The sequence below is a fragment of the Rhinopithecus bieti genome, unplaced genomic scaffold, assembly GCF_001698545.2.
Source record: "Rhinopithecus bieti isolate Rb0 unplaced genomic scaffold, ASM169854v2 scaffold_20175, whole genome shotgun sequence".
Lineage (NCBI taxonomy): Eukaryota > Metazoa > Chordata > Mammalia > Primates > Cercopithecidae > Rhinopithecus > Rhinopithecus bieti.
The window spans coordinates 1148976-1166322 of NW_016809984.1; the positions used below are offsets into that span (position 1 = coordinate 1148976).

At 38.4% G+C, this 17347-nt stretch overlaps 1 protein-coding gene across 4 annotated transcripts in view; it reads left to right on the top strand.

Annotated features, from left to right (window-relative positions):
- Positions 1-17347, top strand: part of AGK (acylglycerol kinase) — a 106851-nt gene that overhangs the window by 31507 nt on the left and 57997 nt on the right. For all 4 annotated transcript variants that reach the window (XM_017891058.1, XM_017891055.1, XM_017891057.1 and 1 more), the window contains exons 3-5: positions 6228-6267; positions 9461-9540; positions 14095-14170. In XM_017891058.1, the coding sequence (XP_017746547.1) occupies positions 6228-6267; positions 9461-9540; positions 14095-14170 (196 nt within the window). The remainder of the gene's footprint in view (positions 1-6227; positions 6268-9460; positions 9541-14094; positions 14171-17347) is intronic.

A 17347-nucleotide genomic window follows, 5' to 3' on the forward strand; every position in this document is an offset into this window, starting at 1 on the left:
AAATGAAGTACAGGGTGATTTTGGGATTCATTTGGTGTTCTCTGTCAACTGTCCATGATCAGGGTATCTCTTCCTCCTACTTTTCACCCTACTCGTATAGATCATCATGTCCAGTCTCATTCCTTCTATTAGCATGTAGCTAAGATTGCTATACAGAACTTAAGACCTGCATTTCCAACTGTCACCTAGACACCTCCACCTGGGTTCTCACCCCATCTCGGATAGACAGACCCAGAACTAAGCTAAGTTTTCTCCCTCTCACCTGCACTTTTCTACTTCATTCCATCTCTGTGAATGGTACTGCCTTCTACCAATTGCTTAGTGCAGGATGTGGGCGCTATCTTTGAACCCTCATCTTTTCTTTAATTCCCGCCAGTCATCCCTCAAGTTTACCTCCTGAATATCTGCTGAATCTGTCCTCTTCTCTGTGTCCCCTCTGCCACAATCCTAGTTCCAGTCATCATCACCGACTGTCACTGAGGGAGCCTCTGAGTTTTCACTAGATTCAGTCTTACCTCTGACCAATGCCTTCTTCACACACTGCAGCCAGAAGTAATCCCTCCAAAATGTAAACCTGGTCACATCAATTCTCTTAAAACCCATTAATGACTCCTTATGGCCCTTAGGAGAAATCCAAATTACTTAAATAGCTGAAAATGTCCATGGTGACCTGGCCTTTACCTGGCTTCTCCCATGGCGTGTGGCCTCCAGCTGTCCCGAACTACTTTCTCTTTCCTAAATTGGCCACATTATAGCACTTGCAGGCTTTGACATTCTATTTCTCTTGCCTAGATTCTACTCCCTATTTTTGCTTGGCTACTTTTTATTTTTCCCCTAGATCGCGGCTTCAATGTCATATCCTGTAAAAAGCCTTTAATTCTGTCAAAACTAGGTTAGATGCCCCCATTATGTGCCCCTTTTATGGATTACCTAAAAGTGAAATTGCATCATGATTGCCTAGTGAATTGTCATTGTTCCCTACTAAACTATAAACTTCACTAGGACAGGGAATGTTGGGCTTATTCACAAGCGTGTCCAAGACACCCAGCACAGTGCCTGGCATATTATTTATCAAGAAACACGTTTTACTATCCACCAATATTTACCAAGAGCTGTTCTTCTTTGCCACTTGATCCTAAGCTTCTTCAGGGCAGGACCAAATCTATTTGTGTGCCATGGGCAGCACTTTGTGTTAAATGAGTTTGTTTCAACAACTACCTTCAGAAGCATTATTGCACCTGACCTTTTAAAAAATATTATGTGAATATAAATTGAAAAATTTATATTAGATGAGACTATGCAATTTAAAAAATGTGCTATAAAACATACAACTAAATGAGTAATTGCCCATTGAGTATTGTCTGAAGTTTAGAAGAAAAAGCATCTGCTTAGGGACAGCCTGGCATGGGTCTGAATTCCGACTCTACTGTTAGCAGAAAGGGGTCCTGATCCAGACCCTAAGAGAGGGTTCTTAGATCTTGCACAAGAAAGAATTCATGGCAACTCCACAGAGTAAAGTGAAAGCAAGTTTATTAAGATAGTAGGCCAGGCACAGTGACTCACACCTGGAATCCCAGCATTTTGGGAGGCCAAGGCAGGTGGATCACGAGGGCAGGAGTTCAGTTCAAGACTGGCCTGGCCAACATGGTGAAACCAATATAAAAATTAGCTGGGTGTGGTGGCATGCACCTGTAATCCCAGCTACTCGGGAGGCTAATGCAGGAGAATCACTTGAACCTGAGAGGCGGAGGTTTCAGTGAGCCGAGACAGCACCACTGCACTCCAGCCTGGGGGACAGAGCGATACTTTGCCTCGAAAAAAAAAAAGAAAGTAAAATAGTAAAAGGATGACTACTCCATAGGCAGAGCAGCAGCATGGACCACTCAGGTGCTTATACTTGTTACTTCTTGCTTGTATGCTATACAGGGGGTGGATTATTTATGAGTTTTTTCAGAAAAGGATGGGCAATTCCCAGAACTGAGGGTTCCTCCCCTTTTTAGACCATATAGCGTAACTTCCAGATGTTGCCATGGCATTTGTAAACTATCATGGTGCTGGTAGGAGTGTCTCTTAGCATGCTAATGCATTCTAATTAACATATAATGAGCAGTGAGGACACCAGAGGTCACTCTCATCACCATCTTGGTTTTGGTGGATTTTGGTCCTTGTCTTTACTGCAGGCTGTTTTATCAACAAGGTCTTTATGAGCTGTATTGTATGCCACCCTCCTATCTCATCCTGTAACTAGAATGCCCAAACTCCTAGGAATGCAGCCCAGTAGGTCTCAGCCTCTTTTTACACAGCCCCTACTCAAGATGGAGTCACTCTGGTTCAAACGCCTCTGACACTACCACTTAGTAACTCTGTGTTTTTGGGCATGTCACTTTCCTTCTCTGAGTCTTGGCTTCCTGATCTGTAAAATGAGAATATTTTGTTACCTAATAATGTCTACTTTGCAAGGTTGTTACAAAGATTAAAGGTTTATGAAAACAACTGCCATAGTATTTGGTACAAGGTAGTTGCTCTATGAATTTTAAGTTTTGTCTTTTATTCTGACAATGCTGACATTACTGAAACATTTTTGGAATTTCTTTGTTGAGATAGTTTTCAGAGCTTCCTATAGATCATCAGACTATCTCAATGGGAGAAATCTTTTTTCTTTGAGGATGTGTTTGATTTTTAGGAATAGTCAGGTTCAGATAGCAAGATCAAGATGGTTAACACTGTTCTTGATATTAAACAAAGTTAAGTATGAATTGTTTTTTGAGACAGTTTCACTCTTGTTGACCAGGCTGGAGTTCAATGGCACGATCTCGGCTCATTGCAACCTCTGCCTCCTGGCTTCAAGCGATTCTCCTGCCTCAGCCTCCCAAGTAGCTGGAATTATAGGCATGTGCCACCATGCCTGGATAATTTTGTATTTTTAGTAGAGACGGGGTATCACCATGTTGGTCAAGCTGGTCTCGAACTCCTGACCTCAGGTGATCCACCCCCCTCGGCATCCCACAGTGCTGGGATTACAGGCGTGAGCCACCGTGCCCGGCCCAAAGTTAAGTGTGATTATAATGAGATTTTTTTTTGTAATATCAAAATTGGTACATATTCTGGCTCTCTCACAGGTGGCATTGACAGGATATTCCATTTGGCACATTAAATTCAGGGAATTAACAATCACAAAATCTTTTGATTTTGAATAGCATTCTGATAATCAGAATTAAACTCAGAAGAGCTGAAATCTTTAATAATATATTTAATCACAAGCTAGTAATCAGAATTTTACTTCTGGCAACAAAGAACTTAGGGAAAAAAATGATCTAAGGTGCTACCCCATATTCTTGTGCATATTTGGGGCCATTGTCTTTTCAGGTAGGTCCATGGAAATCAGTGTGGCTGAGCTGTGGCAAGGGTGGTGTTCCTTACTAATGACCCAGAGGAGCCTGTTGCCTTTCGGAGACCTGTCCTTCGTGGTAGAGGAGGAGCCTGGAAATGGGCAGGATATAGAGATGGGATTGCAGCTTTTATAGAAGCATAGAGGGCTTGTGCAGAAAAATCCACAGGCTGAGTTTGTAGGAGAGATTGGAGGTACAAGGTAATTAGTCTACTAAAGGAAAGCATTGAAAGCAGTGGCCGGGGGGAGCACAGTCCGGAGAGGCTGGACGCTGCCTTCCTAGGGCCCTGTGCAAGTTGAACTAGGGGTCAGCACAGTCCAGGGGGAGGGTCAGTGACAATGCCCAGGTTACTGTGAGGAACCTGGTATTATTTTGTTATCCAGAGGTTACTGTGGGTTCAGTGTTTTACCTCTTCATTGTATATAAGGTTATAAATGCAAAATATCCAGTAAGCTGTAAGGAGTTAGTGACATGTTAATTATTTTCAAGAATTTTGCTAGTTTGTACCCTGAATTTACCTCATCTTGTTGTGTATTTTTGTTGTTGTTACTGATGTTAGAATGATTCAGTGAGAGCATTTGATGGGGAGGGACACAAGAAGAAAGGGAAACATGAATATGTGTTATTTCCTGTGGGGAGTCATTAAAAAAAACATGAATATTTGTGAATACTGGGTGCGGAGGGAGAGAAGGTTGCACAACGCCCTTTGCCACCTGGCACAGGGGAGCAGAGTCACTTAAGCCAGTGGGGACTGGGCTGACTTGTGCTGGATTTCACAAGGGGTGAGGCTCCTCAAAATCTTTGTTATTGAACAACATCAGCTTTTGGGGGTACAGATGTCATTTATCATTTCAGTAAAACATGGTTCTTAGGTTTTTGTTTGTTTTGTTTTTTGAGACAGAATCTCTCTCTGTAGCCCAGGCTGGAGTGCAATGGTGCGATCTCCACTCACTGCAGCCTCGGCCTCCCAGGTTCAAGCGATTCTCCTGCCTCAGCCTCCCGAGTAGCTGGGATTACAGGCCTGCACCAGCACGCCTGTCTAATTTTTGTATTTTTAGTAGAGATGGGATCTCACCATGTTGGCCAGGCTGGTCACGAACGCCTGACCTCAAGTGATGAGCCCACCTTGGCCTCCCAAAGTGCTAAGATTACAGGCCTGAGCCACTGCTCAGTTTCTTAGGTTTGAGATTTCAGATTCACAGCATCCATACTTCCCTGTGGATGGTGTTCCCTTAGTGAAGCCGCCTGCTTTATGAAGTTCAGGGGTTGTTCTGCAGCCTGGTTATGGAATCACGGAGCAGAAGCCTTTGACAGCAACTATGGCAAAAAGTAAAGCTTGCTTATTCCTTTTCATTCACTGTAAATGTCACAATCCCATTTGAATTACAGTGAAAATGCAACATTTAAAGTTTTCAATGTTATTTTAAAAGGTCTAGAAAGAGGATATAAGCAAAATAATTTTTTTTCAAGGTTTCCTATAAATTGGTTATTGTTCATCTTCTCTGGGTATTTGATTTCTTAACTGTTGTTAACCAATTTGAAGTTACTATCTTAGCAGTGCCAGCAATGTGCATTAGCATTAGCACAAGCTCTTAGATGAAGATTCTGGAGCCCCATAGGTGACTGGAGCCATTTAAAATGCTTTTATGGTAGAAACATATTTTAGAGACCTTTATGTTAAATAGGTGATCATATTCTGACAGAATGCTTTCATTTTTGGAAGCCAAAATTTTGCCTCATGACAAAATTCTCCATTTATGATCTCTTTTAGTGTCTGATGGTGACATAAAAAATAAGTGATTTAGATAAAACAGTGGCAGAAGAAACTAAACATCAAATTTACTTGTGCAAATGACCTAATTTCCACTGGGTAAGAAAAATGGAGGAGATGTATATTAGTTTTCTATTGTTACCTTAACAAATTGCCACAAACTTAGTGGTTCAACACACCACAAATTTCTTGTCTTGCATTCTGTGAATTAGAAGCCCAAAGCAGCTCTCACTGGGCTAAGACAAAGTGTGGCAAGGTCTGTGTTCCTTGTGGAGGCCCTAGGGGAGAATCCTTTTGCTTTTCCAGCTTCTAGAGGCCACCACATTCCTTGACTCTCTTCAGAGCCTTCTTGCATCACAGCTGGCAAGGTTGCATTTTTCTGACCATTCTTCCATGATCGCATCTGCCTCTGATCAGAACCGGGAAACTTTCTGTTTTGAGACCTTTGTGATTAGATTGGGCCCATCTGGATGATCCAGGACAATCTCCCATGTCAGGGTCCTAAGTTTAATCAGGTCTGTAAAATCCCTCTTGCCATGTAAAGTAACATACCCTCAAGTTGTGAGGATTTGGATGTGGAAATTTTGGGGGGATGCGGCATGATTCTGGTTGCCATAATATGGAAATATTTAACACAAACTTTTATTCAGAGGATGTATTTTTCAAATGTGCCAATAACTTGTTATCAGGTTATTTTGATTGTTTTTTCAGACAGAGTCTCACTCTGTCGCCCAGGCTGGAGTGCAATGGCATGATCTCAGCTCACTGCAGCCTCTGCCTCCCAGGTTCAAGCAATTCTCCTTCCTCAGCCTTCCAAGTAGCTGGGATTATAGGTGCCCACCACCACGCCTGGCTAATTTTTGTATTTTTAGTAGAGAGGAGGTTTCACCATGTTGGCCAGGGCTGGTCTTGAACTCTTGACCTCAGGTGATCTGCCCACCCACTTTCACTAGGGTGTTTTTAGAGAAGCGGTGCATACATTAAAAAATAAAAAAGCTCACAAATTTTGTTTGGATCATAATCTATTGTTAAAACTAATGATTATTATCTTTTGCTTACTTTGATAGTGATAACCTACTAAGGAGAGCAGCCTGTCAAGAAGCTCAGGTAATACTATTTAATGTGATAAAATTAAACCCCTCCTTCATTGTGCAGAAAACTGAAGCTCTTTCAGGGGACTTGCACAGTGTCTTGCATCTATGCAGTTTGGCTATTTTTTAGCACTATCAGGATGATTCACGCTGGGAGCCAACTCTGAGTAGAACTCCAGGAAGTTAACCATCTGGTGAAAAGCAGTTCTGACGCCCACCCCTGTAGACTGTTTGTTTCTGGATTGGTCCCAGGAACACAAAGCTGGACTGGTAGAAGCTCTGGGAATTTGTTTGTGTCTGCAGTTGTCTTTGTAGATCTGGCTAACCCCTGAATCATCCCTGATCCGAATAACCCGCAAGGATATCAGTTCAGAACAAGTGTTACCTCTGAAAGTCAAATCTTCTTAAAATTGTTGATTCATATTTTTAAAGTCCATCTTCAAGCTCAACTGGTCCATATCATGTACACTGTTATGTTCCATGAGATGTTACTTAAATATTCATTTATATGGCTAATTAATTATAGCTGGATTATAAATCCTTTCAAATTTAAGACCACTTTTTTGTTCCCCACTACAAAAATGTACATTATACTTTGCAGATGAAATTCTGTGACTGAGTTGCCTTTTTGTTTTGTATCATTTGATGTCAGAAATACCAAAATAGAAACATGAAAATCAAAAGTGGCAAATGTATGAAGCATTTAGTAATAGAAGTAGGTGGCAGACCTCATGTGTGTTTCTGAAATGTTTTAATGGATGACAGTGACTATAGATACTATAAATTAATTCCTCTCTTTGATTGTTACAATAGATACTATAAATTAAATCCTCTCTTTAGCAGTTGTTACAGTAGATACTATAATTCCCCTTCTTAGCGATTGTTATCTAGCTGTTCTAAATCAGTGTTTTAAGAATTTGATTACTTCTTTGTTTAAATTTATTATCTTTCATATGGCTCTAAGTTGTTTTAGAAATCAATTCAAATAAACTTTAATATTAAATTAAAGGTGATCCCCGTCCCAAGCCAATCATTAGCAACTGGAAAATCCTCCTGGAGTACAGTGGTGTGATGTTGGCTTACTGCAGCCTCTGCCTCCCGGGTTCAAGCGATTCTCCTGCCTCAGCCTCTCAAGTAGCTGGGACTACAGGTGCACACCACCACGCCCAGCTAATTTTTGTATTTTTAGTAGAGATGGGGTTTCACCGTGTTGGCCAGGATGGTCTCGATCTCAACCTCGTGATTCACCCGCCTTGGTCTCCCAAAGTGCTGGAATTACAGGCGTGAGCTACCGTGCCTGACACCTTTCTTTCACTCTTTAAGGAAGAGTAGACCTGTGTGAATGTAGGACCCTCCCTTTCTTGTTGAAGGTAAATGCCTCCACCTCTGTTCTAAATCCTCTCTCCTCATACTTTTTCGGGGATGATGTTCCTTTAGTTATTTTCTCCTTCTCATGTATTTCTTTCTTCCTTTCTTTTCTCTCTCTCTCTCTCTCTCTCTCTCTTTCTTTCTTTTCTCTTTCTTTTGATGGAGTCTCATTCTGTTGCCCAGGCTGGAGTGCAATGGCACAATCTCAGCTCACTGCAACCTCTGCCTCGCGGGTTCAAGCAATTCTCTACCTCAGCCTCCTGAGTAGCTGGGATTACAGGCACATCCCACCATGCCTAGCTAATTTTTGTATTTTTAGTAGAGACGGGGTTTCACCATGTTGGTCAGGCTGGTCTCGAACTCCTGACCTTGGGATCCATCTGCCTTGGCCTCCCAAAGTGCTGCAATTACAGGTGTGAGCCACTGCGCTGGCCTTATTTCTTTCTACTATTCTAATTCTCCACTTCCCCTGCATGTTTAGTTCCTTCCATCTCACAAATGGAAGTGGATTTGTCCTTATAGCCTCTGCTGGCTAATTTTCCTATCTGTGTACTTCCTTTTACAGTCTAAATTCTTGAAAATATGATATTTAAAAACAAATCTCACATAAACTTAATGTAGTCTCACATAAACTCCTTAGCTCACTGTGAATGTCTAAGAATGAAAACAGAATAGAAATTATAATGTTCCAGAAACTTCTTACAAAGAAATAGTCTTTTCTCTACTTCAGAAAAAAAGTATTTTGTTTTGTTTTGTTTTAAAGCAAGAAATAGACAATAATAAGAAAGGCTCCAAAATGAACTGTCAGGGAGATGGCAGATTTAGAGTAAGTTATTCAATAAAAAATATTTGCGTAACTTTTTTTCCTCCTCCCATGTTTACTTTGTACTTCCATACTAGAATTCTGCTTTCTTGGTTCAGGCCTACTCCCACCATTCAAGACCCCAATTTTTGCTCATTTTGGCACTTTCCTATTCTTATTCTTTTTGTTGACCATCATTTCCAATTCAGACATATCAGCAAGAGTTCCCATTCGTTTCTCATTTGGACTCCTCACATCTAGTCCTCTGCCTTTTAATTCTGCCTCATCCTTGATCCTCTCTTTAGAGCTTAGAGAGGCTTTGGAATTAGAAGATGTATATTCCAGGCTTGTAATTTATCAACTCTGTAACTTTCAGGAGCTTAGTCTTCCTGATTCTGGACTTTCTAATCTGGAAAACTGAGATTATTTTATACCTCCTTGGTTTCTGAGAACTGAGAATGATGTGTGTAAAAATGCCAAATAGAAGGTGCTTGGTATATATTAGTTACGTTTCTTTTCTCCTGCCAGTTGCTGCTATTTAGTTATCATACAGGGTTGCAAAGAAGAGAAGGCAAATAGACTATTAGGTTTATTTTGTATGTGTATAAAGATATGAAGATTAACTGGTAACACAAAGATTCTTCATGAACAAGTTTTAGTGATGAGCTGGAGAGAATATTGTACTCTGCAAACTAAAGACATAGATTAAACTTCTCTCCTGACAGACTATGGCCTTACTAATTATATGTTTATAATAAACCTAGCCATGTCTTATAGAGAAAATAAATGTTATTTGCCTCTAGTAGATAAAACAGGAATTTTTATTCCAATATAAAATAGAGCTTATTGTCATTAAATAATGTTACTTTTTGTTGTTGTTGATGGCATTTTGTTAATATGAGATCATGAGAGAACATTTTCCCCCAATGTTAGATACCATATGTGCTGCAAGTGAATTTTTTTTTGGAATGGAAGAATGCATGTGACATTTACCAAATAAATAGACTTTTACTGAAAACTTTGCTCTTTTCTTTTTTAGGTGTTTGGCAATCAACTCATTCCTCCCAATGCACAAGTGAAGAAGGCCACTGTTTTTCTCAATCCGGCAGCTTGCAAGGGGTAGTGCCGTTTGTGACTTGTTATATACTTGGTTTTTCTAAGGGGGAAAGAAATCACAGACTATCAGGCAGCTAGTGAGATTCTGTGAAATTGGAAGAACTAGGTTTAATACTCTTCTAGCAATAAGATTCATTTGTAATGTAGAAATAACAGTTAAATGAGAAATAACTATAAAACTAATGGATGCTTAGCAAACTTGTCTAATTGAAGTTTAATAATCATTCCAGGATTAACACCTACAAAGATGTCTTGTTTGCTTGGAAATAGTCCCCTCGGGAGCAACTGCTCTACTGCTAGGGCGTAAATCCTTAGGCCATCTCTGTCCACAGGATGTTCAGAGATGGCCAAGAATACTGTGGGCTTGGGAGATCAGCAGTGTTCTTTCCAAAAGGGATGATCCTTGAACTAGGCCTGGGAGGAAGCAGACAGGAGAAGACTACTTACTCTTCTCAGCTGAGGAAATGGCTTATGGGGCAGGGGCCTGGAGACAGGAGTGACCTAGTTATTGCTTTGCCAAGACACAGGACAGCCTGTAACTGGTCTGGCTGGCCTGGAAAGGTCATGTGGGAATTGTGGGAATTAAGGTGTGAAGAATAATTGAGACTTGGGTATATAATGATTTGATCATGGCAGTTCATTGATTATACAAATGAACCACACTAAAAGGTGGGGAGGCTGTATGTGGGGGTGGGGAGTGGGTGTGTGGAGATTCAAAGTCTGTTAAGGAAAAATAAATGGGCAAAACTTTTTTTTTTTTTTACAATATTAGATGCAACTGTTATTCAATTGGAAAGGTGAATACAAAGACCTAGATGGCTTTAGAATAAATAATTAACTTTTTTTTTTGAAAAAAATAGTCAGAATTAAAGGGTTGAGTGTTAAAAAGTGGTATCTCTTATGTCCCTCATGTCCAAGACAGTTCTTTTTGGCTTTTTGGGAATCAGAAAATTAGTAGGCTCGGTGCAGTGGTTTACGCCTGTAATCGCAGCACTTTGAGAGCCTGAGATGGGCAGATCACCCAGGAGTTTGAGACCAGCCTGGGTAGCATGGTGAAACTCTGTCTCTACAAAAATACAAAACTTAGCTGGAAAAATACAAAAATTAGACACGTGGCAGCATTTACCTGTAGTTGCAGCTACTTGGGTGGGAGGATCACCTAAGCCAGGGAGGTCAAGGCTGCAGTGAACCATGATCGTGCAACTGCAGTCCAGCCTGGGTGATAGAGTGAGACCCTGTCTCGAAAAAAAAAAAAAGAAAAGAAAAAGAAAAAATTAGTAAATATGTATTAAATTGGATTCTATAAGATCTAAGTCAAATGACATTAAGGTAATAAGAACAACAACAAGAAAGATAGTTTGGGCTGAATTGTAAGTGGTAGGCATAATGTTGTCTGGAGTAAAACACAGGATCTCTAGTCAGTTTTTCTAGTCATTTCTTGAGAGGCAGTGAGTGTGACTTCACAGACAGGAGGACACATCCTGCTTTATTTCTTTGTAATTCAGCTGTTTAATTCAGATTGTCTAAACAGACTAATTATTCTGCCTAACTGAATCATATCTGCTGGGCTTTGTTAGAGCTGCTTCCCTCCCCCATAAACACACCAGTCATAATGCCTATTGATCATTTTTGTTTAATATCAATACTAAATCATACCAACAAATGAGCAAGTGCTAATATAACACAGTCAAAATACCCAGGATAAGTAGATTGTCAGTGGTGGCCCGTGGCTGAAGATAACGGAGAACTCAGCCTGGGTCTGGGAGTTTGAGGAACCTGGTCTGTTGACTGTTTTGCTGCTTACTAGCTCTGTGATATTGTGGGAGTTAATTCACTTCTTAAATCCCCAGCTTACTCATCTGTAAAACCAGAAAGGCAATAGTACATACTTTAAAAATTATTATGTGGAATAGGGACCTTTGGTATTAAATGAGATGATGCTTATTGGGCACTATTTCCATTTCATAATAAGCACACAAAGTAAGAAGTATAAGCTGCTGAAATTGTTACTCTCGACCATGGGTTTGGTTCAGAACAGCCTTCACTTCGCTCTCCCATCCTTCCCAGAAGCTCTTGTACCTCTCCTTCGGCCTACTTCAGTGTAACTGTTCTATTCCTTTAGAGACCTAATAAATTAACAATTGGCTAATTTCTGATGAAGCTTATGGCAATTTGTTTAAGCAATAACCAGTTATTTTGAGTTCCTGCTTCTAAGAAGTATCCACATTTTAAAATTAATAAGCAAATTTTCAGAGCAATTTTAGGTTCTTTTACATGTAAATGTATTTGCATTTTAAAGATAGATTCTTGTTTAAAACTATGACATCTTTATCTAAAGGTAAGCTAAAATACTGCCACTGAAGGAAAGTCTTTTCTAAAGGCGTTGTCTCCTTTAACAAGGTGAACCCCTGTGTGCTTCTAGGAAAGTCTGAAACTCTCCAGCATCCTTTTTTTTTTTTTTTTTTTTTTAAAGCTTTCACTATTTAATTGCACTATTTTTGTCATCATGGCTCTGTCCTGACACGTTATTTATAATTTATCATGTAGCTATTTCATTATGTAGTACTGGTTTAAAACTACATAAGAGCTTTAAGAAATAAGATAACTGTGTGTTTAGCATTAATAAATAATACATAAAAGAGTAATTATTTTGTGTGTGCCTGAGTCTGGAAATTGCTATAAGTACCTAAGGTTTTTATTTAGCCTCGGTGCTATCTCGCCCTTAATTATGTGATAAAGAATGTATTTCTTACTAGTAACACTTGTTTTTCAATCTTTTATATTAGAACATTAGAAGGAAAAAAGTCTTCACCTTCATTTTAGAGGTTTTCTGAACTTGTAACATCATATCAAGATACGAATAAAGACCCAGATGTTCTAACCTGATTTCTTAAACTAACTCAGAGGAGGTTACAGATTTGTTGTGATTGATATGGCAGATTGAGACTTCTTCAGAATTTTGCTTTTAGGAAGTAGATCTGATCCACTTCCAACTGATCCTTTCCTATCAATCCAACAATGAAAGCAACCCTGGAAGGAAAATTGTTTGTAGTATCACTAGCTCAGTGCTTTAATGTTGGGTTAAGCCCCCAGAAATGGTGAGCTGGAAAGGAGAAATTATCATTTACCCTTTTATGTTCATTTGAATAATCATTCAGAACAGTAGAAAGGTAGAATATATTTAATTTGCTTATTATAAACTCAGGCCTTTGGTTTGAGATATTCTTTTGGATGGTTCTTGTGAAAATTTGTGCAAGCCTCTCAATTTCTATTTTAATTCATAATAAGAAATGCTTTGTGTTCTATATGCCATTTGGTGGTTCTTTTTAGTTTAAAGAATATTGAGTTTGGCTTGTGCATAACTATACATGTCCCTCATTAGCTGCCTTTGTAGCTAAATATAAAATGTCTCTTCTCTAAAATATGCTTAACTTATTGTATAGAGTATCCTTAAGGTCAAAGCATACATCCTTAGTTTAAAAATAATGTCTTTTTTAGAAAGACATCTAAGTAAATGTGGATATAAAAGTTAGGTGTTTGACATTGACTGAAAGTACTGTATTTTTTTCCCCTTATGTAATAGTTGAAATATTTGAGTAAAAGACAGGTCAACTAATTGGTATGTTTTAACATTAGTTTGACTTTGAGACTATGCCATTGGTGGGAGAGATTGTTTTGCAACTTCTGCATCCCTAGATTCCTACAGACTGTGTTTTTGAATTCTGACCTGAATTGGACAAGAGTTCACTGTCAGAATGATATGCATAATACTTTTGAAATATGCAAACTCTTTGGAGGCTGTTTTTTCTCTTATTATAAGACATCCATGTTGTTTCCTTTTCCTTAGAATTTACATCTCTACGTTTGGGGCAGGTTTATTCATTGATTTGTGCATTAATTCATCAGATACTTAGTAAGTACTTTCTAAGTGTGCCATACATAATCCTAGAGGTCAGGGGATTCAAGGATTAATAAGATTTGGTATTTATTTTTGGAAAGCTTCCAGTCTAGTCCTGACAACAGTCTTGGAAGTCTGTAATCACCATACAGTGTGAAGGTCACTAATAGAGATGTGTATAAGGTACTAGGGGAGCACAGAGAGGGCATGACTGTGCCTGGGAGTTTCAGACAAGCTTCTGGTGAATTAGTAGTTTTGTCTGCTTTGTCATGTTGTGTTCCTAGCTCCTCCACCTGTGTCTATCACAGTAGGTACTCAATGAATACTTGAGTGAATCAAGCATTGTTGCCCGAATGGAACTGTATCTAGTGTTCATTCTTCCCCTAGAGGAACTACTCTGTGAACTATAAGCCTCCCAAATGGATAAGAGCTTATTGCATTAGATAAACGACAAATTCTCAGAGGCCCCAGAGTGAAAGGTTCTATTTTTCCATGCATATTAACTCATTACTTGTTGTTAAACTTTCTGTACTTGAACAAATAGAGGAAACCCGTATTTCATAGTCCTTCTTATTCTGCCCTGAAGAAGATTGTAAGACTTTTTGTTCTTCTCTTGATAACCTGTGTTAAAATGTTTGTATTTTTTGCTTTGTTTACAGAAAAGCCAGGACTCTATTTGAAAAAAATGCTGCCCCGATTTTACATTTATCCGGCATGGATGTGACTATTGTTAAGGTAAGAATGGCTCCTGAATATTTATTTCACCCAAACAACTGCGTCTTATAACAACCTCTTCTCTTGGCTTCTTAGCAAAAATTGCTTGTCACAAGATCTAAGAAATTAATGTTGTATCCTGTTCTGACAATTAATAAACATAGTTTTGTCTTTTTCCAAATAGTATCAGCTTTTCATTTTCAGAATAGGATTGGATGGAGGCTTGGAGAACTTGATACCTTTCGTCTAAGAGATAGGATGTGGAATTACATCTCTTGGAAGATGAAAGTTGTTATAGCTGTAAGAATTCTTTTCCTGAAAATACACAACCTTCAAGTTTGAGTAATTAATTTAATTTCTTAGTAGTTCCACAAACAGGTAAACCATTTTTTCTCTGATAAAGAATTATCTCTGGTGAAGAGTTTTAAATGGTAAAACTTTAGAATTTATGAGATTTCGTTAAGAAGAAAAGGAGGCAAGCATAAATTACAGGCAATTGTACTGTTTCGGAGATGCAGGACTCTACTTGTTGAATTTTAAATGAGATATATGTGGGTAAGTATACACATGTGTATATAGTGAAAACCTCTCTTACTGTGGTTATAAGTCTGTGGTTGACCAATTTCTAATATTGTACACTTCCAGGAAATCATAGAAGTTAAAAAGGATCGTTTAGTCTCGTTTACCATGCAATGTTGAACCCTGTTTTCCAACTTTTCTGGCATGATTTTCCAGTTGTTTGTCTCTGGGGATGGGAGAAGGGGGAAGAAAACTAACATATATTTGAGTACCTGTAATGTGGCAGGTAGGAGAAACCTTAGTATGGTTATGTGAGACTGATGTTTGTTTCTTCAGTGATTGGTGAAACTCACTGGTAAAACCATCTGGATCTGGAGCTTTCCTTGAGGGGAGATTTTCTCTTGTGTGTGTGTGTGTGTGTGTGTGTGTGTGTGTATGTAGAGACAGGATCTCACTATGTTGCCAAGGCTGGTCTCGAACTCCTGGACTCAAGTGATCCCCCCACCTTGGCCTCCCAAAGTATTGGGATTATAGGTGTAAGCTACCATGCCCAGCCTTTTTAAAATTTTCTTTATACATTAAATTTCTTTAACACTTCTAGAAGCATTCAGATTTTATTCTTGACTTAATTTTTGTAAGATAAATTCTTCAAGGAATTTGTTTCATCTAAATTTTCAAATTAATTGACATCAGGTTGTTCATAATGTCTTCTATTTAACTTAAATTTCTAGAGCATGTGTAATGTCTCATTTTCATTCTCAATATTGTTTATTTGTACCCTCTCTTTTTCCCCTCAGTAATCTTGTGAGAGATTTGTCAATTAACCCTTGCCATGAACCGTTTTTTGGCTTACTGATCCTCTCATTTATATGTTTCATTCATTTCTGATCTTTTTTTTTTTAATTGTTTCCTTCATTCTACTTTTTTAAAAAAATTTTCTGCTGTGCTTTTTCTGACGTTTTAACTTCGTGGCTTATTTCATTTTTACCTTTCTTTCTTAGTGTATGTATTTAAGCTACAGATCTACTCTACTGCTTCAGCTGCATCCTATACTTTTGATGCATAATATTTTATTATTTATTTTAAATATTTTCAGATTTTCCTTGTGACTTTTCTTGATCTACGTGTTTTTGAATTTCCAAATCTAAAGTTTTTCTGATTGTCTTTGTTAGTGATTTCAGACTTAATTGTATTTTGGCCAAAAAAATGAAGTCTATAAAATTCTAGTATTTTAAAGTTTGTTGAGATTTGTTTTATGGTCTAACATGTGCTCTGTTTTCATAAATATTGTATCTATGTCTAAAAATAGTATATATCAGTTATTGGGCATTATGTTCTTTATATGTTCATAAGTCAAGTCTGTTAATTGTGTAAATTCAAATCCTCTATGTCCTTACTGATTTTTTCTTCTGTTTTAACTATATAAATTATCAAGAGGGGGTATTAGAAATCTCCCACTATAATTGTCGATTTGTCTATTTCACTACATAGATTTGTCCATTTTTGCATTTTGTTTTTTGAGACTATGTTATTAGATGCACTAACGTTTCAGATTATTTCATTTTTCTTACATTTTGACCCAGTCATAGAATGACTATTTTTAGCACAAATACTGCCTTTTGTGATAGTCTATCTTATCTAGTATTACTGGCAATTTATACTTGCTTGCTTATTTTTAGTTTTTGCCTGGTATAATTTTATATCCCTTTTATTTTCATCTTTTTTCTCTCCTGAGATTTTAGATGTATTGTTGATAAAAGCATGAAAGCAGGATATTGTAAAGGCCATTTTCTCATCTTTTGACTTGACTGTTTAATTCATTCCAACATTCTATACCAGTTATTTATTGCTACAGAACAAACGGCATCACTGTTTTTTTGCTTATGATTCCATTGGTCAGCAGTCTCGCCTGGGCTCCTAGTGGCATGACTAAGGAAGGGTGGTCTTTGATGACTTTACTCACATGTCTCCAAGTTGATGCTGGCTGTCCTCTGGCTCGTGTAGTCTCCACTAGGTATCTTCACATGGTAGCTCGGTTGCCTGAAGTCAGTTACAGATATCCTCTAATTTTATCCCTTAGTACTTTTATATGTATTTTTAAACAAATAAGAATACTTTTATATTTATCTACAGTGCCATTTTCATACTTAGCAAAAGTAACGATTCTTTTATCATCTTACAATATCGAATCCCATCTTATACTATCAAATGTCCTGTGACTCATGTATTTGTAATTTTTTCCAATTTAAGATACTTATCAATCATATGCAAGTACTAATATGTACATTACATATACAGAAAATAGACATTTAAAAGGATGAGATTAAAAAATAAATAGAGGCCGGGCGCAGTGGCTCAAGCCTGTAATCCCAGCACTTTGGGAGGCCGAGATGGGCGGATCACAAGGTCAGGAGATTGAGACCATCCTGGCTAACACGGTGAAACCCTGTCTCCATTAAAAAATACAAAAAACTAGCTGGGCAAGGTGGCGGGCGCCTGTAGTCCCAGCTACTCGGGAGGCTGAGGCAGGAGAATGGCGTAAACCCGGGAGGCGGAGCTTGCAGTGAGCTGAGATCCGGCCACTGCACTCCAGCCCGGGCGACAGAGCGAGACTCCGTCTCAAAAAAAAATAATAATAAAAATAAAAAATAAATAAAAAAAAATAAATAGAAATACTAA